The 21,984-nt window shown below is 36.9% G+C and overlaps 2 protein-coding genes and 1 long non-coding RNA gene across 5 annotated transcripts in view; 1 reads left to right on the top strand and 2 right to left on the bottom strand.

The window, feature by feature from the left end:
* LOC147752793 (uncharacterized) overlaps nucleotides 1-6,033 on the bottom strand; it is a 9,668-nt gene extending 3,635 nt beyond the window's left edge. Inside the window, exon 1 of the long non-coding RNA XR_015313098.1 lies at nucleotides 3,705-6,033. This is a non-coding gene — a long non-coding RNA (uncharacterized LOC147752793). The remainder of the gene's footprint in view (nucleotides 1-3,704) is intronic.
* Nucleotides 1-6,426, top strand: part of LOC111265545 (putative fatty acyl-CoA reductase CG5065) — a gene marked incomplete at its 5' end in the record, with an annotated part of 26,818 nt that extends 20,392 nt beyond the window's left edge. Inside the window, 1 exon segment of the mRNA XM_022842322.2 lies at nucleotides 6,040-6,426.
* A 5,731-nt stretch (nucleotides 6,427-12,157) lies between these two features.
* The window catches only part of l(3)80Fj (lethal (3) 80Fj), a 58,572-nt gene continuing 48,745 nt past the window's right edge, over nucleotides 12,158-21,984 (bottom strand). For 2 of the 3 annotated variants that reach the window (XM_022842318.2, XM_022842317.2), the window contains exons 20-26: nucleotides 21,599-21,967; nucleotides 19,143-19,401; nucleotides 17,705-17,807; nucleotides 14,299-14,446; nucleotides 13,782-13,925; nucleotides 13,563-13,604; nucleotides 12,158-12,600 (exon numbers count right to left, since the gene is read on the bottom strand). In XM_022842318.2, coding sequence (XP_022698053.1) covers nucleotides 12,403-12,600; nucleotides 13,563-13,604; nucleotides 13,782-13,925; nucleotides 14,299-14,446; nucleotides 17,705-17,807; nucleotides 19,143-19,401; nucleotides 21,599-21,967 — 1,263 coding nt within the window. In that variant the 3' untranslated portion in view covers nucleotides 12,158-12,402. Of the gene's footprint in view, nucleotides 12,601-13,562; nucleotides 13,605-13,781; nucleotides 13,926-14,298; nucleotides 14,478-17,704; nucleotides 17,808-19,142; nucleotides 19,402-21,598; nucleotides 21,968-21,984 lie in introns of those variants that run through there. The other variant, XM_022842321.2, reaches the window with a different exon arrangement.

Here is a 21,984-nt window from a genome sequence, read left to right as displayed (position 1 = left end):
TCTTACTGATGACATTTTTCATGATGATGATATATATATATATATATATATATATAATGGAGTATTCAAAAACATATATCACTCAGGCACGCGTCCAAAAAATTGTGCCAGAACGATCAAATTGATTTTTTTTCTCCTAAACTTGCTAATTACTGGGCTAGTATACAGCTTAAAACACAATTCTAGTTGTTTTAGTATTCAAATATAGTACAATTTTTAATACAGTTTTGGACTGAACGATACTAAAAGTGTGACTATCAACATCAAAGCAGGAAGACACGATGACACCAATAGGTTACAAAATCACAGTAATAGTGATAATTATTTAACAATAAGTATTAGCCGAGCCATTTGATATAGCATACTACCAAACTAATTCGCAATTTAACTAGTTTTAGCCACTCGCAATGGCAAAGTTGGCAGTTTAAGGTTTACAAAGATTAGCTGGCTCATTATAATATCATTAGATAACAGCTTAGAGGTTTTACATTATGCCATTATGCCTTGTTAGTGACTATTTTTAAAATGACCTTAGCTAGGATAGAAGTTCTAAGCTACAGTGGACTCGAGCAAAATCCTTGAGATACGTTAGACGACCACAAAGAAAACTCTATTGAGAAACTATATCTCCATGCTCTACTTGGAAAACCCGTATCGGTCAACAGGTTCGGATTTACCGAGTTGTGAGCACGTAAGCTGAAGGCACTAAACCTTAATTCAAAGGTCGTAAAGGAATGGTAACATATATTTTAGGAGGTTTTTATTTGGTTTAGAAAACAACACAGTAGTGAACTGCAATCCAGATTGAATACAAGTAGGTCCGCCCCTTTGTAACACGTGCAGTATGTGATTATTTTGTGCCGCCAATGCAAGAGACCATTCAGAAGGATCAGCGTGTTTTCCAACTTGCAAGGCTATCTTTTGCTATTGAGCGACAATTCAATGCATTGTTCCCCACTTTTCTTAAAAAGGTGTTGAAGGTTGTTTACAAAAGCTGGGAAGGTACTATTAGGGTTATAAGACTGTAAAGGGATATAGCATAGAGGCTTATCTGTGAGAGACTCTGAACTAAAAAAAAATATGTATATGTTTTATGGTGTAACAGTTTTGACTTTTGCTAAAATCGTTCCAACATAAACCTCCCTAAAGTGCAAAGAAGAAGTCCACCCGAGATAGAATTGTATGGGGATGATGGAGCGATTATCTCCAGATACAAAATAGCGTAAGAACGTAGTGGCTACTTAAATCAATTTGAAGAGAAAAAAATCACAACGATGCCTTATAACGATGGTTTGGCCAATTGTCGTAAAGAGCAAGCATCAGAAAACTAAGCGTAATTCTTAATAAATGCAAAACCACTTGGGAGCAAGGTGCTATTCAGAAGCAACTTCTTTATCAGCGTCAGTGCACACGCACAGCTTTGAAAAATATTTGCATCCATTTAGTTAGATTAAAATTAAGCTGATGCTTCGTAACCTCTTTTGTTGAAAGGTTCACGGTGGGCTTAATGATCAGAAAGTTTTCGAGCACGACTTCTCTTTTCGACTATTTTCGTCAAAACAGAAATTGGAAGGTTTATTAGTATCTGTAATAAGTCGAGCTAGGTTATTCAAGGTCTTTAGATCCGCAGGCACGGCTTTTTAGTATGTCTGCCCGATATCCTGATACCGCTTTAGTTTCTTAATACAAAGCTGAGAAATTTAACCAGAAGGCTCAATATGTCAACCCTGTTATAAGACTTATACAGAATATAAGGGAGAAGTTTCGGAAAACAGAATCTTATGTGGAAGTAACTAAGGGGCTTAAGGTAAGTCAACAACTCAGTTAAGTATCGTACCAGATGACCGAAAGTAAATTATATATTTGTTTCAGTAGAGACATTTCGTTGAGATGATTATTGGATGATTCCTGGATGACTGAACTCGTTTAGTACATATATATTTAGAAATAAGCCAGTATTTAAACAAGGCTGAGTACTAGCAACGTGTTACCCGACACTGTCTAAGAATAACAGATTTTACAGTATATTATAAAAAAAAAAATCAGCCAGTAATATTCTCTCTTTTTAACAAAAAGTTGAGAAAAAACACAACGAAAAAGCATCCTGTTTTTTCATATATAGTTAGCCATAACGTAGGCCAGCCCTTGTAATTTCTCCTGGTCATATGCGTCACACATTGGCGCTATTTCTTTACCGGCGTTTATTTATTTATTTAAGGTATTGCTGTCAATATCTTGGTACACGCGGGGTGTATTCCCATTATTATATACTAACACATTATTACACAGACACAGCACAGAATTAGTGCTATAAACAAGATCAGTCCGCTAGGAGAAGCCATTAAGTTTTGGTTTAGTACACGAGATAAATGAAATACAAGCACTAATATTCGAAACAATTTGAGGCCCACCGAAAGAAGGAGCTAATAAGGCATGCGTAGCCGCACGTAGGTAGCCGTATGTACTGTTAAAAATATCGTAGTCGTCAACACGGTGCTTTGAACCTAGTAACTCCAGGACGTTCCGCTAGAGAGAATGCCAAAAAATAGCTGGATAATAAACGACACTCAGAGCAAAATATCCCAGATTCAAATTAAAATCTAGTTAATAAATATCAGGGCGAAAAATCAGCACAGAGATTATAATTTCATTATGTCATTGTTGTAATAGAAGCTTCTGTAACCACAACAAATCTCCTTCATCTTGGTCATAAACGCACAGACACGATTGTAATTCTTGACAATATTATAGATCCTGAAATAATCTATCCTATGCAAGCAATAGTGTATTTTGAAGATAAATTAGTGCAGCTGACGCAGGTCGCAGATCCATTATAGCTTTCACCATCTTTAAATAAAGCCTGCCCGGATTCTGATAATTTCAACCTAGTTGATATATAGATGGTGATAGTGAATGGCGAAACGGTTCGCCCACGTAGCTACCTCGAAATTGATGATACAAACAAAGAATCAACCATTTAAATACTAGAGACCTTGACTTGAAAACCTCTATTACTACACACAAAACTATTTATTAATTTTGCAAAATTATATTTTAAATCGGATGCAATGCCATCTTACCAACAGATGGAATTGGTCATATTAAGAGATTTAATGGCCTGCGTTTTTCCCTAATATATAGACATAAGAAAGTATGCATTAGGCTAGTGCCAGTATGGCAGCCTTTCCGAAAATGATAAACGATATACTAAAAGGCTTCTAATAATCAATCGTTTGACAATGTTTTTATTAGCGTCGAAACTAACAAAGAATACCGAATGAAAAAATTATGGTAAGAGTAGCTCGAACTATGATAGTTGATAGTAAATGGTGATGGCAGTGAATAAAACTGACTTCATGGGATATTTGAATGATACTACAGGTGATACAGCAAAGCCTTTAGCGTTGCACAAATCAAATCTGTACTGAAAACTGGTAGTTTCTATGTGAGGTGTGTTCCAACTTCCTATTACCTTGTCGAATTGATATGCAAATGAATAAAACACGAACTATATAAAACATGTAATAAAAATACATAAAAGCCTTCCCGCTAACAATTTTTGACCTAAAACGTCTCCTTATTTTTGCTACGAAACCTTCCTATGGAAGCCTTAGGGGCAGTGCTATTAGACAGTTATAATATTAATTGGTAAGTGTCGGTGGCCTATTAAAAAAGCTTATTCAACAAATGAAATAATTGCTTACCAGCTACACGTATATCCGAGTGGAAGCATTGCAGATTTACGTTAGGCACTAATCGCATCACTAGAATTTGAGCATGGTGATTGAATACAATGAAAATAATTAGATGGGTAGATTGGTTAAGGAATTATGTTTTCACAACAGACTTTTGGTTCCTGACATATTGTCAGAATTATAATACGCGATCTATTTAACATATATGAATTCAAAAAAATACGATAAAAAATAATGAAGAAAACTAAGTCCTTTAGGTTAGCTCAAAGTAGCAATATATATTGACCGAGCCTCAATTAGTGGTAATGGCGGAATATGTACACCGTCAACAGTCGAAAAAATTCAAGTTTGAATTGTTAGTGGTCCGACGTTGCAGCAGTAAATCACTAAATGTTGAATAATATTATCGATGCTATATACTTTCTCGGTTACCTCGCCGCAAAGAAACTCCAAAATGTATCATGAATAATAATGGTCTTACGGCCACATCCAAAGAAATTTCGAAATATGTTTGACTTATGGATTGCGTTCATTAGTTGGTGAGCTCTACTAAAGTTTCTATACGCAGGAAGTCACGCGTACAATTTCAAATGTAATTTATGGCTTGAACTGATTATAGAGGTTTGAAAATTCTGCATCTTCGACATTTAGTAACAACAATGACAATTTACTCTTGTGACTTGTTGCTTAGAACCAGGGCTATACGCGGAACGCATCGCACTATTCATGCGACTGCAGTACTCAATTTTCACCTGCTCGAAAACTAAACTTGCCAGAATGCGCAGGCCTAAATGCTATTTTTGTCACTAGCTGCGTCGTTCGTCGCTTCAAACGTTCCATTGGTTGCATGGCATATCGCACACAGCTCTGCATTTTTTTTGTAGTATCACTTAAGTTAACGTAAGTTCTTCGAACATGGTCAAAGCAAGGCGTAACGAGTACAAATTAGTATGAGCCACAGGAAAGGATAATACGCTTGCGGAGCGATTCAAGCATAAATCCCTTTTGAAATAAAATGGGGCTGCAGTTGTATCGACAACATTGAATTGTGAACCCCCACAAATGATAGAACTTCTGAGATCGCTAATACAATGATACTCTCTACTTAAGGCTTGCTTCTTTCGCGAGTATTTAATAAAAATTTGTACTTGGAGCAATTCTCAAAACGAAAATCAAGACATTATTTTTTTTAAATTTAAGGCTTGTGCTTTTTTGTATAATTTGATTATTATAACTACAAGCATCGACGATTCTTAGTTTCTATCTATCCTGCAATCGATCGAAACTGTAATCGACTTGTGAGACAGTAATGCTAAACCGCCATCCATGCTTTAATGCCGGTAATGATGTAGTCGCTTGCGGTAGCAGATTTTTGTGAAATTCATCGAGTACCATGGAAGGCTGACGATACATGGCCGCGTTTTAGCGCTTGTTATTCTATAATGGGTTTCACAAGTTACAGGGAGCAAAAACAAAAAAAAAACTGAACAAAAATACCAACGGTATTACGACGTACTGGCTGCAGATCTCAGGTGCCAGCTCAACGCTATTTTTGTCGTGGATCGTAGTTGCGAAAATACCAGATCTTCATAATAAGCTACATACAGAAAAATTTAGCACTGTTGCATTTTGGGTTATATATAAGTCAAATATCCAAAGAAAAACAAGGGTTAAAAAGTTCAAAAGGTATAAAAAAGCGCAACAATTTCAAAGAAATTGATCATTAAAGCCTATCTTGGCGATCGAATTAACAACTGATGTTTTCTTCTCCAACACAGCTACTAATTTTTGTGCCAAAAACCCAAACGTATCGAAAACTTTTTGAGCTATTTTGGTAAATATATAAGGCCTTAAAAAACCAAAACCTATTGAGGAGCTTTCGGTTTGCCTCATGGAAATCTTTGCGCGGTTTTTGAAAAGCCATACGAAAACTGGAAATAACAGAATGTCGGTTTTTGGCAAGAAGGATATCTTTAATTTTAATGTTCTGTTCAGCGCAAAGGGATTCAAGTCATAGTAACAAACACCACGAAGGTTCCTGATACGATTAATGTGAAAATATCACCTTTTCGGAAAGCAATCGAAAATTTGGACTCCATAGTCACTTTGTGCGACCTTTGTTACTATTTTGCATTACGCCGCGCATGTTTTATACTTAAATAAATTCTCAAAAACTTCTGTTTTATACTTAATTGCTGAAAGGTAAAATTATGGTAGTTTATATCTAATACAATTATGCGCAGCTGACTTAAAATTTGAAAGATGTGTAACATATGGCATTTTCCTTCGACAATGGTTTTACCTGTGACTAGCTATGTATACCCGTGTTCCTCTTTTATTGTAGGATTGTCGTACGGGATGTTGTTACCCCGGTCTCGTCTGCTCACGGAAGCTCGGTCGCTGCGCCAGCATCTTTCATCTTAAAGATTTTGAACTAGGTCTGAAAAACCTACCTACATACGCTATTCAACTAGAAGGATGATTATTTCGAACCCGATTGCACGCTTACCACATATTACACTATAGTTATTTATTATTTGTATTATACGTATTCGAACCAATCTTTACTTAGTTGATAAACCTATGTACTGGCTGACTTGTTTAGATTATCGCGACGTCTACTTTAAGTGATACGCACGGCTATTTTATGAGAAACCTAGCCTGAGAATAATGTTTCTATGGTACAAAAAAAACGTAGTATTTGAATAAATATTGGTTTCGTATTACCTAAGCGTAAGGCTTCATTCAATAAGCAAACTCTTGTATTTTAGATACGAGCGACTGACAAAAGGTTGAAAAATAATTTAACTTTTTATTTCTACGGATTTAAAACGGCTTCCTGGATTTAATTACAAAATTAAGCGAAAGAAAATGAGACTTCCAAATATCATAATGGCTTTAGCGAAAAATTTAGAAAATGAAATGGAACTGAAACATAACATATTTAATTTTATATCAGTATTGATATAGTTTATTTGTTAAGACAAATAAACTATATGTGGGGTGAAATATATATGTGTGTGTGTGCGTGTTAGGCGACATTAGGTAGCGCTTCATAAAGCTCACTTTCCTCTCTCCCTAACCTGTTATTTACTTCTTATGTATTGTTCGGAAGCGCTCTTCCTACTCCAGCCATGTGCTGTAACGGTGTTGCAAATGCGATTTCAACTCGCAAGATCCTTTCAAATATGGATGTTCCAGGACGTTTCGACACCTTTTGCATTATGCGTCGAGGCCAAAACGTTGCCGAAGTTCCCGAAACATTTGTCTTTTGCGAGGTAACAATGCTATCGCTAGAAGGTCTCAAGAGTGGTTTACTAAGTTTAGAAATGGTAACTGGGTTTAAAAGATGCTTTCCCTGTGACTGAACATTTTTGTTTGATGACGGCTACTTGAAGGCACCTTTAGAGAAAGATGACCGACAAACAACTCCTGAATTTGCCGAAAAACTTGGCTGCAGTCACACAACCGTTGTTAAACACTTCAAGTCCTTTAGGCTTACGCAAAAATTTAGACTTTAAATATCTCAAGAGCTCCTTGAATTCAACAGGGAACTACAGGTTAGTGCTGCATCTGAAAATCTCGCCTGGGGTAGATCTCGCCACCCGTAGTAAGAAGTGGTTTCTATACGTCAACATAAATCAAAGATCAAAGCGAAGTCCTTTAGAAGAGAAACTAAAGTCCAGGGTCCAACTTGGTCCTTATCCAAAATAAATGTATGCCCAGCATTGACGAGACTGAGAGGGTCTAATTTACTAAGAAATGCTTTTTTATGGATTAGACAGTCGAGCGGCACGTTTACTCGGCCCAATTTCATTGAATCCATTAGCTTGTTTCAAACTAGGGATCTTTTTCTTGAATTTTTGTTTGCAAAAATGGAAGAGATTCTACCTAAAAGGTTCGTGAAAAACAAGGTTAGGTTATCCTGCTTCATGACCGCATATTATTTCTATTTACTAAAAACCATTTAATACGATGCGTTGAGCGTATAGATATATGTATGTAAATATTATCACGTCAAAAAGGATATACTCGCTCCATAGAAAATTCATTTTCCAATTTAGAAAGGTGAATTTCTGGAAAAATAATATTTCTGTGTATGCCATTAAAATCTCATGTTCGTCCAGTTAATGTGACAGCGTATCTCACCTTTTACTATGCGAAAAAAACTGAACGGCATACGATCTGAAGAACGCGTAGGTAACTTTTTCACTATAATTGCAGCAGTTTTATACTAATGCAATATAATAACGCACTTTCGCACTTCAATGCACAACCGTGTCTTCACCATGTTAGCGTTATTCTTTTGCAACTAATGGGATCACACAAGCAAATTGACAATTATACAGGCATCTTTTTAGAAAGCATAGCATTACTCTTCCCATAGTGCTTTTTTCCATTTTGAGCATTTAGTTTAATCAGAATTGGAAATATTTTGATTTCCATCAAGGCATATGCTTAGTTTTTAAATTAGACTTTCTTCTACCGTCAGTTTAATGTTATAAGTTGAGAAATAATTGCTTTATAGCAGTCCAAAGTATATATATATATATATATGTCTTTAATTCAACTTCTATGTATATGAATGTTGTAGTGATAACGCATTGCTAATACGAATAAGATTCATTCGCGCGACTTGTCACTCTTATATAGTATTAGCAGCGGTAATACCTAGGGCTCCTATAAAGGACGCGGCGTAATGTCCGACTGCGTTACCTACCTTTGTATCTCAACATTTAGGATCGTCTGTGCTTTCAACTTGTTCATACTTGAATATGCCGACCTTCTAAGTATGTAATTGCGGCCGATTGAAACCGTCCATAACTTCCTGTAAAAAGGTTACCTGAAAATACCAGGCCTCTTTACGTCGCCCCAAAAGCGTTGCATAATTTTCTCTATTTGCTCGAAGTGAAACCGAACATCGGTTGCTGGTTGATGCTTGTACGTACGATCCTCGACATGTTTTGTCTTAGTATTGCAGGTTTCCGCGAATGAAAATCAACATCGGAATGCTCCATCACCTGACTTCGAACGTCGCACCGAGACTACATAATTATCCACTTCTCCACAGTCACAGGACATAATCGTAGCTTCAGCATAAGCCTGCGCAATCTGTGACAGCATTTCAATTCAAGTTTTAATTCAAAATAGAATTTCATGTACGAGTACATATATAGAAACACTTGTTCACATGTTAAGTTTAATAATGATTTCGTTTAGACTAGGATTTTCTCATTGTATTCTTCTGATATCATACACTTTAAAGTCATATACATTCACGAAGTATATCTTATAAAGAGCCTAACGTTCGCAACGAGTCTTTTGTTTTGCGCTACGCTAGCGTATCAAATATGGCTGCTATCAATGTGCAAATACTAGCCTAGAAATGATTCGGCGCAACAAACATAAGTCCGTGATCGCAACCTGCCGACAGCCCTACTTTACCTATATATAGGTGAGCTGTGCAATCGTGTGTAAGCCTAGAGTCATAAAATTCAGCAGCAGTGTTACAGTCAGATAGCTCACGAACGCCTGTACTGCACTGAGAACCATGAACTGACACGACAATAAAGCGTGTGGCTGTAAGATCAAGAAAACAACACTGCTGAAGTCCACGTCAGTCTACATCAACTTTAATGACAGCGCTGGAACGCTAAACATAGTGGGCGATTTGTTAAGTATGCTGGTTGAACGCCTCAGTAATTAGACAGAATCCTAGCGTCTCCACCAAAATTCGGCTAAGGAACTGGAATAAAAACTACGAGGTCTTGGCAATCTATCCCGAATTTTTTAGTGCGAGATGATATACCAGAAAGGTGTACTGCTTGCATTAGTAATCATTCCTGGCCAACAATCTGCTTTCCATGCAAAGAAAGGGAGGAACATGTCAAAGAGGAGTGCGGTGCTATCTTAGTCAAGCCTGAGCAAACCAATGCCGCAGTCTTGCCTTGCATCAGCGTCGTTCAGCTAATGTATCAAATATGGCTTGGTTCAAAAAAGTTGGATGTTTCTGATAAAACTGGAAACATTATTCTATAAATTGCCCATTAAAACCGCCAAGTGTTTACCAGCCCATCCGGTGATAAAAAGCTGGATATTTCAGAGAAGAGATTCTCAACCACACTCAGCAGTCAGTTTAACGACCGAACGACTAAAACAGGGCCACACAGCTATAAACACGCATGGAGCCGTGAACGAGTTAAGCCGAGAAGGTAACTCAGTAAGATTCCTAACTTTGAGTCTGCATCGCACGGACTGCTCACAAGATTCCGTCGACGGAAACAGATAAAACAAGGTTGTTTGTGTGCTGGTCTATCAGACGATTTTCGCTCGTTGTATCGTCCCTGAATCTAGATATCGGCAAGCTGCTGCATGTACAGAACGTGAGAAAACAGTTTATGAAACGAGGACATCTTTACTGATCGTGTGGATAAAATGATATAGATAATATTTTGAAAAAAACGTGGGAGCAATATATATTGTAATGAAGATCAAACTTGATAATTTAGAAGAAGTAAAAATCATTACAAGATTTTCGTAGGTGATTGCCTACGGTGATGACCACTACTGATCCAAGATCCATTTACTCACTCACATGAATGTATGGTACCTGTATGATGTCATGTCGTAAGGGCCCTACATATATATGATCCGATAACACGAATTACATTTAAAAAAATCGGATTATTTTATGATGATTAAATCTTGAATCAACGTTTTCTTGTTAAAAATAATAGTACGTATAGACCCATTTTCCCATACTGGTAGGGTGACAGCGATTAAATACGTCATCGTAACTTAGAATTCGTGAGTTACTCACCTATCAGAAATATTGTGTAACTCAGATTATTAGATCTGTTTCGACTACAATTAAAGGGGTCAATTTATATATATATCCTGTTTCATGTTCTATCGAAATGCTATTTCTACATAGCCTTATCTTTTTTAGTAATTTTAATTAACACGGACAACGAAGTTTCTCTTAATCTGTTTTGGAATTGCGGTAGAAAGTAATCTGGCTATTTTACTTTTTTTATAGACAAGGAGCGTTCTAAAAGAAGCCAAAAAATGTTAGCTGGCCCAAAAATGTTAGAGATGTAATCGGGCTTCTATAAAACGATAAAGAAGCAAAATAGTCGGTTCAATTTTCTACGACTTCTCCTAAACTAAGAACAACTTACGTTTTAAATAAGTTAGGTCTCAGATTTAGGCACCGAATTTTTGCACTTGCTGTTCCACATATCCTCCTGTCAAAACAATATTGCCGACACATACATTATTGCAAATATTCATGATCATGGATTAGAATTAACTATGTAGGTAATCACCTATACCAGAATCATGCATAAACATGATAGTTATATAGGCTTCGGGACCGTTAAGCTGGTCATTGGTACTGATTTTTCTCACTAAAACAAATATTTTGTTATTAGCTACACTGAGAAAAGTCGTCCAAGCTCAAACCTTCATCAACAGTACTATGGAAAAACAATCAATTGGTTCAATAATCTGACATCATTATACAGGTTTTCCACTTTTCAGGCACCAATGTTTGAACCATTTAACACCCACCTTTACAATGCATAAGAGTATTTCATCTGGATATACTGCAGACATATTGTAATCTTTGACCTCCCGAACTCCATTCAGTTTTTTTATAAAGCGTTCCCTGGCAACAATCATAGCTGTTTATAGGGGTAAAAGCATTAGAGACCTACATAGTCCGCTCCTCTAAGAATCTGCTACATGTGCCACGTCTAACGGCCATGTTCATTCAAGATAATAAGCATTCATGGCAAATATACCCTCTTAGGATCCTAATCATTTACTAGTTCAAACTATCTTTGCAATTTCTTTTGTAGTAACTATGCTTCTGCTGATATAAATTCGCTTAAATTACGCTGCTCCTGTCAAATTAAACTTTTGACCTATGCAGCCCGAAAATTCTAAAAATTCAAGGGGCTCAAAACGACCAAAAAATCCAAAACGATAAAGAACACAGAAAATCCAAAACGATAAAGGACCCAGAAAATCCAACTAACAATGAATACTTTCCTCTCAAAAAAAACATTAATTTCTGTATTAGGGTATATCAAGAACGTTCCTTGATTTTTCTTGTTGAACTTTTTTGATAAATTTGTGAGCCTTTAAATCTAAAATTCATTGACGATTTTCCGGGTTGTCTTGTACGAAATCTCCTTTAAATCTTTTAAAGTCGCAAAAAATTGCAAACAAAAGTTTTTGAACTTAATGAGGATTTGACCAACGCTCGGAATTTCACCCAAATTACAACAACAACACAGGTTTTCTTCTTATACGAAGGATAGCGGTTGAATGCGTACCCATTGCCTAACAGCCCACCAATGTTTGTTCCCATGCCATGCTTATATATATAATGGCGCATGCTTCACTCAGCGGTCAAGACTTCATGATAAAACAGTTATGAGTAACTATACACGTAATACAATTTATAAAAAAAAAAACTTTATTTATAGTTGAAGTAGCGCGTATTATACGCAGCTTTAGTTTCTTTATGTTTAGATCGAACAAATACAATTACTGCGCGTTGCTCATAACCACTTATGACCATAAACAAGGCACGCTAGTAAGTGTACCATAAACCTGATATTTTGTTTTCATTATCTTCATAGTTGGTCTTAGTCAACCGCAACAGTTGGCTTCTTTTTCGTTGTTTGTTTTGTATCATTCACATTAGCATCGTGTCGTCAATATGATCGGGCTGTGCTCCAGCACACACGGAACCGTGCTGCATCTGGATTTTTTGGGCTGTCCGAACAAGCGTCTTGTTGTAAACATCGATAAGAGTCTCCCGTGCTCCCCCATCCAGTACTTTTTCAAGAGCACACATCAGCTCGCTTTTCTCATCCGCTGGACTACCGGTCATCTGAATACAATGAATGACAACCCAAAATGTCAATGTAAAAATTACATGCAATCGTTAAGCAAAATCAACAAATTATTCACTCATCTGTACACTTCTCTCACAACAGATTATTCTTTCATTTATCAAGCAACGAAATCTGCTGCGAAATCCATCTGCCTTAATTGCAAGAAAAATGGATAAACTATTCAGACTCTCTGATTTTTCAGTATCAAACAAATCTAACCATCAGAAGTATTTAGTATTTAGTTTCACGGTAGAATATAAGCATTTCTTGATGTTAGATTATCCAGTATTCTTTGGTAATTGTTTAGAGCCGTTCCTTTGAAAAACAGAATGCATATACCGGTCAAGTTGGGTCACCCACTCGTATACGTAATATCGGTCTAATGGGCTGTAAAGAACATCTCTATCCGAAACCTACAACTTGTTGACGTGACATACGCGGGCTAGTGTTACTTTTTTACGAAAATGCGCGTTTAGTTGGGAAGTATAGCTGTTCTTACCCATAACTTCATTATAGTTACAATAGATCTTGCATCACTAATTTCAATCGAACACAAAAGGTCATTCCATATTTTTGACGACGTGATTACACGCCAACGCCACAGTGAAATCTTGAATACACTAAGACAAATTTAGGATCGACGTCTACATGGCAAGTGCATAGAGTCATAGGGTATTTTCAAACCTTGATTGACATGGGATCGAACAAGTGCTGTTACGGCTGCTTTAGCCGAATCAAGTATCGCCATGTCGCAGCTTCAAAATAAATTCAATCAGAGGAACTATTTATCCAATAATGTGTTACCCTATGCCTCCTGACAGGCAAAAATCATCAGCAAATCAGTAAAACTTAATGAAGTTTTACATTACATAGTTTATTAATAATAAATATTTTATGCCTTTTAATATGAATTTTAGTCAAAAGTATCGCTTCGTAATTTTTTAGATTTTCTACTTACCTTCAGCATGGCTATTAAAGCGAACTCAGCATTCGCCCGTACCTATAAAAAATATTAAAAACGTAGTTCTCTTTCTTAACTTTTTAATAGCTCAAATAGATTATATTTATATAATCTAATTCTAAAAAAATTGCAATATATGCAAGTTTCAACAATTTGCAAGTATAAATTTATTTTAAAAGAACTGTAAATTTCATACGCAGATGTTTATCAACTTACTACAGTATTCTTTTCCTTTGTTCCATTTACGAGATGTGGCGTCAGGATGCGAGCACATGAAACGGGTAAATCGCAATGCACACACACGAAATGGACTACTTCACCCAACAACTGCTTCAACTCAGTAGAAGGTTTGTTCATCGTCTAATTAATTACAGAAAAAATATGTTTGAAATTTAAGTTAATAAGTCAATTATTGTTGCATTATAACAATCAGACAAAACAGCTGTATATTTACTAATGGAATAGAAAAAGTATATGCAACACTATGTGGTATGGATAGTAAAATGACTATCGAATACGCTCACAATATAAAAATTATGTGAGAATATACGAACATCATTTCAAAATACATTAGATACATGGAAATAAGAAAAAAAACGATGGAGGAGACCACTGTATATATGTAGTGCACGATATCCAGATTAATTCTAAAAGATTGCGCACATGTGAACAAACAATCATGTATTAGCTATAAACACTTAAAGAGAGACTTGCGTGCTGCACTATTATTTACCTTCGCAAAAGTTGTAAGTAACGCTACTGGTATTTCGTGACCTTCTTTGGCGCAGTGTAGTAGTAAAAAGCCTGTCGCTCTTAAAGCGGTTTCTGCAACTGCCCCTTTATGGGATGCCAACAGTGACAGTAAACACGTTTCCAGGTCCCTATAATTGTCAATATTACAAAAAAAATGCACTGAAGGGAAACACAATTACACAGCACCTTTATCAGTTCAGCAAGAAAAAACCATCTTAGGCTCAGCGGTGCCCCTTAGCAGAAATACACATCTCTTTACATTACAAATGGAGATTGCCGCAGCTTAACATATCGGTAAAAATTTTATTCAAAAATTACCACAGTTACATAAATATTTAATAATAACAAAAATACATAAATCGACAGCACAGTGTAGTAGACCAAGTTAAGTTTGCAGTTGAACAATCTTTCTATTGTGGTGTGTTGCTTAAAAAAACACTAAAAAAACATTAGCTCGGTATTGCACTGATGGCATTTAAGCACGACTAGGTATATTATAAAAATGCCGTGTGTTATATCGATATATATTAAACAAGAACAAGGGTTCTTTGTCGTTTAGTCGCCTGGTGCGATCTCATGGCTCTTTAAGGGAATAAGCTTTTCTCGAAATTCTCCACAATGAGATCCTCTTAAGTTATGTTCATATTATACGCGACGACCGCAGAAGCGCTGAAAGGAAGGATTCTTAGGGTGTAAGTGTTGAAGATGAAACTTTCAAGGCTTTTTACTAAGTTGGGAAGAACAACAGCAACATTAGATAGATGAATCGATTAGGTAGGCCAAAGAGATAGTGTCACAAGCAGCAATTCTGCCACCTCCATTGAATTTCAATTCTTCGGTTTTAGGTAGGTTAATAATCAAAATCGCTACACCTAGTTAGAACTTGCTGAACGCGGAAGCGAAAAAACTAAATAATCTGCATAAAAGAACCTTCACCACATTTCTTGTTGTGTAGATTTTCAAGCAGAACTGAGGAAAGGAGAAATCTTAAGCTACTGCCTTAAACTACATTTATAATCTGAAAGAGTGCAAACTCCAAGAGTTCAACGTCGATTGCCACACCGTTTCCCTTCTTGCAGGACGTTCTTAGGAAGGCCAATGTCGGCAAAAGCCCCAAGGACCAATGTCTTCGATGTCCACTACCAACGGGATCAAAGGATGATGTTCATATACTGCCTAGGTATATATTGACAAGAGCTATATATTTTTGTTTAATATGAAAAAGTAGAATCCTACAAATTGAACTGGTGGAGAGATCGACTGACTCTACGTTGTTCCTGAAGCACTGAACTGATTTTCAGTGTGTGAATAGAAAAGAAACTTATAGGAAATTCCTTTCTTCACAACTCCGTGCCACAACAATAGCTGGTTTGTATCACTCGTTTTTGGGGATGAGAAACCGCTACTGAGAAGAAAGGAGTTTGACACAGAAACATGCTTTGAACAGAGCGATCTATTAAGTGTCCAATGGACACTGATGAGCTAATTTGTGCGCCTGCAGCTAGAGAGTAACTTCCGATGTATTTGATTTTATCCCTGCTAGCGTTCACTGTAAATGTACATTTTTAATAATAGAGCTTCCTGCAAAGTTGACAGACGTTGGCATGATTGTTGGAACTGACTATTCGGCAGTGGTGCTCCAGTAAGCGGAAGGGCTGAAATACGGCTTGAGATGGGCTAGTCTAAGCGCGCACTGGAGTTTTTTCTCACAATAATGAAAAAACCAGAATGTCTGCTACATGTTTGTAAGCCGCAATTCTTGTTGCTTGGTCATATATACCCCACCATAAGCCAAATCTGTCGGTCATACTATGACGCTGCCTTCACTATAGCGCACGATAAAATCGTATGGTTGTAAAATCATTTGACACAGAACCGGTCAGGTCCCATTTCCTTCCAAGTGGGATAGTAAACGGATTAAAATCCCATTAATGCAAATGAATCCGTTGTCCAGCATTTAGTCAAGACTAGGATATCGACTACCCCCTAAATTTCTGCTGCAAGCAACGCCAATGTAGAGGGGCCCCAGGAATTTCAATAGATTAACGTTTGCCACGACTTCTACTCAATATACGAAAAACACGGCCCCGAGACGTGGTTTCACGATTGAGGCCCAAGTCAAGTCTTCGATCATCGGTGACGGCAGGAAATGCGATAAACCCATAATGGGTGTACGTGCGGTATACCGTCACTCTAGACGAGAAATGGGCTAGTCTGTGCCGCCCATTAAAGAAAGATCAAGCCAGACATTGAAAGAGATTCCAGTGGCAGCAGGAAGTAGATTCGGGCGTAAGTTGAGGCCTACACTTACAATGAAAATCAGTAGCGCTTATTATAATGAGATCTAATCTGCCAGATGAAATTCTTGAAGAGCTTCATGGAAATGTAACACGGTAATAGACAGCACACAGTATGGTTGCTAAACGTCATCGCGACGCTTTGGTCACTTCCTGGATTGGAAAACACAGAATCAAGCGACGGCCTTCTTCGAATCAAGTGATTTCGATTATTTTAATGCTTCCAAGAGGTCGATAGAAGCCATAGCGTATCTTACAATTCTTTCTCTGAAACAAGTTATCTGCAACGAAAGTCGATCACCATCCGGACAGAGATGAAATATGTCCGAGGAGAACATAATATCACAAATACTTGCACTTTAGGCTTCACCGGATTGACCTTTAAAGACAACTTCTCTTCCAAAGCAACAAAATTATTTTGCCAACCTACATTAACCTACAATGAACTGAAAGCTTTGTATTTTGGAGACCTGCTGCGGCTACTACTACGGACAATCACCAAAACCAAAACAATTACTACTAAAATTTATAAGGACTAAGGAAATCAACTAACCTGGTTTAATATGAACAGCTTTATATTACCCTTCCCCTATACTAAACCTCCTCTAGAGTTCTTACGTTAGAACAATCTATCGACAACGATATCAGACTACAGAATTGCATATCCCAAGTAGTCAGCTACTGGACAGGCTTTAATGCGTAAATATAAAAAGGAAATACATTCCTTAAATATAAATAAAAATAGGAAATATACAATATATACTAAAAATAGTTATTGCTAACATGTAATATGTATTAGTTAGAAGTTCTTACTAGCATTATGTCTGAAGAGGTACCGGACGCGTGGTTGCCTTACAAAACCCTACGCCTACAATTTCTTTTCTTTTTTCTACGATGAATCTTCTTAATATAGCAGGACTTAACATATAAATTTAACGAAGAACTGTATCTACTCTATCTAACCCTGCCTTGACGGCTTTCAGCTTTACCGTATCATGGACAGTACTCAAGCGCTCAAAGCTCAAAAGCTACCCAAGTTACTTCGGTTGCTTGTTTTGCTTTTTCAGTGAGCAAAACAAGACTACATACCTGAGGTGTTTAGGCACAATGGTTTCAGGAGCAAGTCTTAACGCAACTTGAAGGCTTACGGCACGAAAATGGGTAACCGTCCATTCAGATCCAGGCTGACTCTCTGGAACCATTAAACATAAAACACGGAATTAAATATGATATTGAAAAACGAAATTTCTGCTTTGACAGTTGTCGTGCAAAAGGGTTTCCTTTATCATGAAGTACGATAAGGTAAAATCTGATCTTCAAAATACTGATATTTAATTGTTTCTAAAATAGAAGCACCCCCGTATACAACAGCTAAGACAACTTAAAACCTTAAAGTCGAGCTCAATGTTGATCATTTAATAACTACTGACACGGCATGAAACTCTTTTTGTGGTTAGCTGCGGTAGTTTGATATGGCACTCATAAACCCGTTAGAACAGCAAGAATATAGTACGGCGTACCATAGTTGTCTTTGAGATAAATAAAATATATATCTCATTTAAAAATAAAAGTGGCAGGTCCATTAGACTTCTGGAGCTCCGAGAACTGGAACGCTTCGATCTGGAAAATGTTATTCCGATAGTGTCTTACAGTAGTTATAAGGCCTACAAGAGAATTTAATTAATATCGTGAATGTCCAGTCTATTTATATATTATTTTTGTATTTTATTTAGCCTATTCCAAACACCAAAACACGATCAAATGAAACTATTGTTTCCTTTGATCGTGTTTTGATCCGTGATCATGGGTCAACAGAAAAGAAAACGGCTTTGGTAGTAAGGCTAAATAGATTCGGTCCTAAGCAAATGCTCATATCCGCTCGAAAAAGAAATGATTAAGTTCTGAGTAGCCTCATGAATGTACGGCACGACGATCGACAGCACACACAGATTTACAAATAGTTTCGGCGGCATTACGTGGATATATTATTGTTGAATAGTTTTTACATAATCATGTGGTTATCTGACAACAATGCAAGATTTCATCGCTACGCTTCAATTACGATTTGAATCGTTGAAAAGAACCAAACAATGGCTTCGGCCGTTACTCTCCTGATTTAAGTCCGTTTGATTTCGATCGCTGGCATTCTAGGATGGCTACAGATTATGCAATGTATTTTAGAAAAACTATCAATAATGAGAACAGGTATAAAAATGCAAAGCAAAAGAACACAGCGGTTAACCCCTTTAATTTTAATGTGAAAACAATAAATGGGAATGCATTGATGTTCTACCTTAGATATCTTTTTACTTGATTCCCCCAATTAGTTACAAAGTACTGGCATTTCTTGCTACTGATAGCTGTATAAAGCCTTTGGGAGACTAGTTAACATACTATGAACTGACATTTGAAAGAAGCAAATAGGACTACAATGTCAATTCATGGACATCTAAGATTGTAAGAATCGCGTAATCATTGTCATACTTGTTCTCTATAGCGGCAGATCTGTGTATTGTGTCATTCTTACCGAATATGTACTGTGATAAAATAGTCGTCAGCTCTTCTGATGGCAATGCGTTACAAAGGGCCCCCAAACAGGCCGCAGCTTGTCGACGACAGGAATCTTCGGCAGATGTTCCGTACGCAGCCAAACTCTGTACAAGCGATCGACGCTGTACGTCTGTTAACTGAGTTGTTGTGGTTGTTGCCGATGGTAAACGTTCAAGAACACAACGCAACGCAAATAGTAGTGTCTCGCGGAAGGAAGGATCGTCCACCGTCTTCACCTGTAAAGGCAATAGCAATGGCAACCGTAAGTCTTATCTTTAAAAAAAAAACTCTATTAGTTATATTTTAAATGCACAGTACAATGAAATGTGTGGAAGAAAATAAATATATTAGAAATAAGCGCGTGTGATGGGCGCGAAAAGTCTTAAAATTGTGTATACATCAATTGCATTACGCGGGCACTATAAACCTTTTTTGTAAGCATCATGCTTAGAGGAACAATTCAGTACTGGGATGCTGACTGCAGACTTCACTACACTAATTTAAAAAACATAGGTGTAAAGTCATTGTTCTTGAAAAACCACGTGAATTTCTTTCAAATACAATAACCAGGCTGGGTTCGATTTGTAGCACCTTTTTGGATCGACTCTTGTGGGATATGTAGACCATAAACTGCTAGATCGTAGTTCGTATTCAGTGCAACAATTATATTTTGAAGACTGACTCGAAATATAGCCTAGTGCAGTCTGATAGATGTGGTTCTCCTTACATATACACCTTCTTAAATTGTCTGCGGCGATACATATTCATAAAACAAATTGTTGTTCTGCGTAGGAGGAAGTTTTTTAATTATTTGTCAACCTAGATACCGTAGAACTATATACATGTGACGTGCCATTAGTAAAATTGTAACTTTTTGTATATCGACCTATTGTTATATGAAATGTTTGAGATCGCCAATGTTCGTATTCGCGTGAGTATTTATATTGTATGATCGTACTTGCCAAGTGCACTTCAATAGTGGATGTACCACTAGGAGACCATCTAGAAAACCTGCTAAAAGAGGTAACCAATTGACCTTGATATGGGTAAGACATGAATATATCTTCGTAAACAGATTGTGACATTTTATTTCTAGACTGTCAATTTTCGTAAAGACCGTTTTTTAGAGTTTTTTCGTAAATATTTTCAAGTAGAGATAATGTTATAGTCTAAATCTCATTCACTTTCTCTTTTACAACATGCGTAGTATGGCGGAATATCTAACCTCTACATTTTTACAGAACTTAATCGACTTCATTCACTGGAGTGCTGTTAAGTATTTGTTTGTGAGAACACAAACTCAATTTATTGTACGCTAGTATGGTCACTATTGGAATGAAAAATTTTATCACAAATGCACGAAAACATGGTTGGTATTTCGTTTCCGATTAACTGCGAGTGCAATTTTTTTTTATCACTTTATCCTGTTAATCCATGTGTACGAGTTTTTAAAGTGATACGTTAGATACTTGGGTGTCTGCGTTAAGATTTAACGTTTAAATGAGACACTCTATTACACCTAGGCCTATTACGCCCATGCACGCTGTAGAAAAGAATATTAACCAAATCTAGGCTCTATTATTGTCTCTACTTTCATCTCTAAGTAAGAAATAAGTATCCAGTTATCAATAATCGCTGGTAACGTATCAGAAATGCATTAGGCAACAGATAGTTTCATCAGTAAGCTCAATAAATGGAAAAAAGACGGGACAAACGGTGTAACGTCCTATCCTAGGTTAGTTTAATAGATATCTGAAGAGCTTTGTGATTAGGTGATAATTATTTTCGTACTCGATATAAGCTTGCCTAAACTGAGTTAGGAGATATTTAAATGGTAAGATACGTTATATATTTTTTAGTATAGATATCTCTGAATCATCTCCGAGAAGTTGAAAGAAGTTAATGATGAAAGATCGTCATAGTTGCATCCTAAATGCAACTTTTCTCCCTAAAGCTATCATTGTAAAGGAAACCTCATTTCTTTGTAAGTTTGGTTTGATGGCAAAGTTCAAATCATCTGTTCTTGCCCACCGTGAAAATTCTGTGACAAAAAAACTAAATGCTGAACCAGTAAATCAACTCCAAAGAAGCAAAATACATACACTTTGCTCTTAATAAGTGACGTGCAAATAGATTATGGATTGACGAGACTTCCATTGTCCCTATCTTCCATCTAGCGAAGCAGCCAAGCAAATCATTTACGTGTTCTGTTCGTGGTAAATATCGGAATAGATATTAAAAATTACCTTTTGGTGTTATTCAAATTAAGCACTGAAATGCTCTTAAACAGTCATTCAAGTACGATCAGTTACTCTGAAAGTTGGATATAGAAACAGATATAGAAAATGATCATATGATATTTATCAAAAACTAAAGGTTTTTCAGTATTGATGTATTATAGAAATGTGAATGATAAATGTGCTGATAAAAAACCTGATTATGTAGTTCCTGTACAATGGCCGCTGGTTTAGGGTAGATATTTGCGAGACAGCCAAGAACAACTGCGCCGTGCAGTCGAACCCCACGGTGGGCATCCGCCAACGCTCGGGTGAATGTCGAATATAGTTGTGGGAGGAACGGCTTGAGCTGAGCGCTGACTCGTTTCAATAAAAGTGTTAAAGTGTGTAACACAGCTGTTTTTAATGAAGGTGCATAGCGATCGCCTAATACACGTATTAGCGGACCCGTGAAGTTGCTAACAAACCGATGAGACAGGCATGGCGGATCCGTTAACGCGATCATTTCTCCAAGGCCAACTGCTGCCACTTCTTTCAACTCTGGCGAGCAATTCAATAGTACATCCTGCAATGTATTTATAC

Source organism: Varroa jacobsoni, unplaced genomic scaffold (genome assembly GCF_002532875.2).
Source record: "Varroa jacobsoni isolate VJ856 unplaced genomic scaffold, vjacob_1.0 scaffold_984, whole genome shotgun sequence".
NCBI lineage: Eukaryota > Metazoa > Arthropoda > Arachnida > Mesostigmata > Varroidae > Varroa > Varroa jacobsoni.
This window is presented reverse-complemented; position numbering and strand designations above follow the sequence as displayed.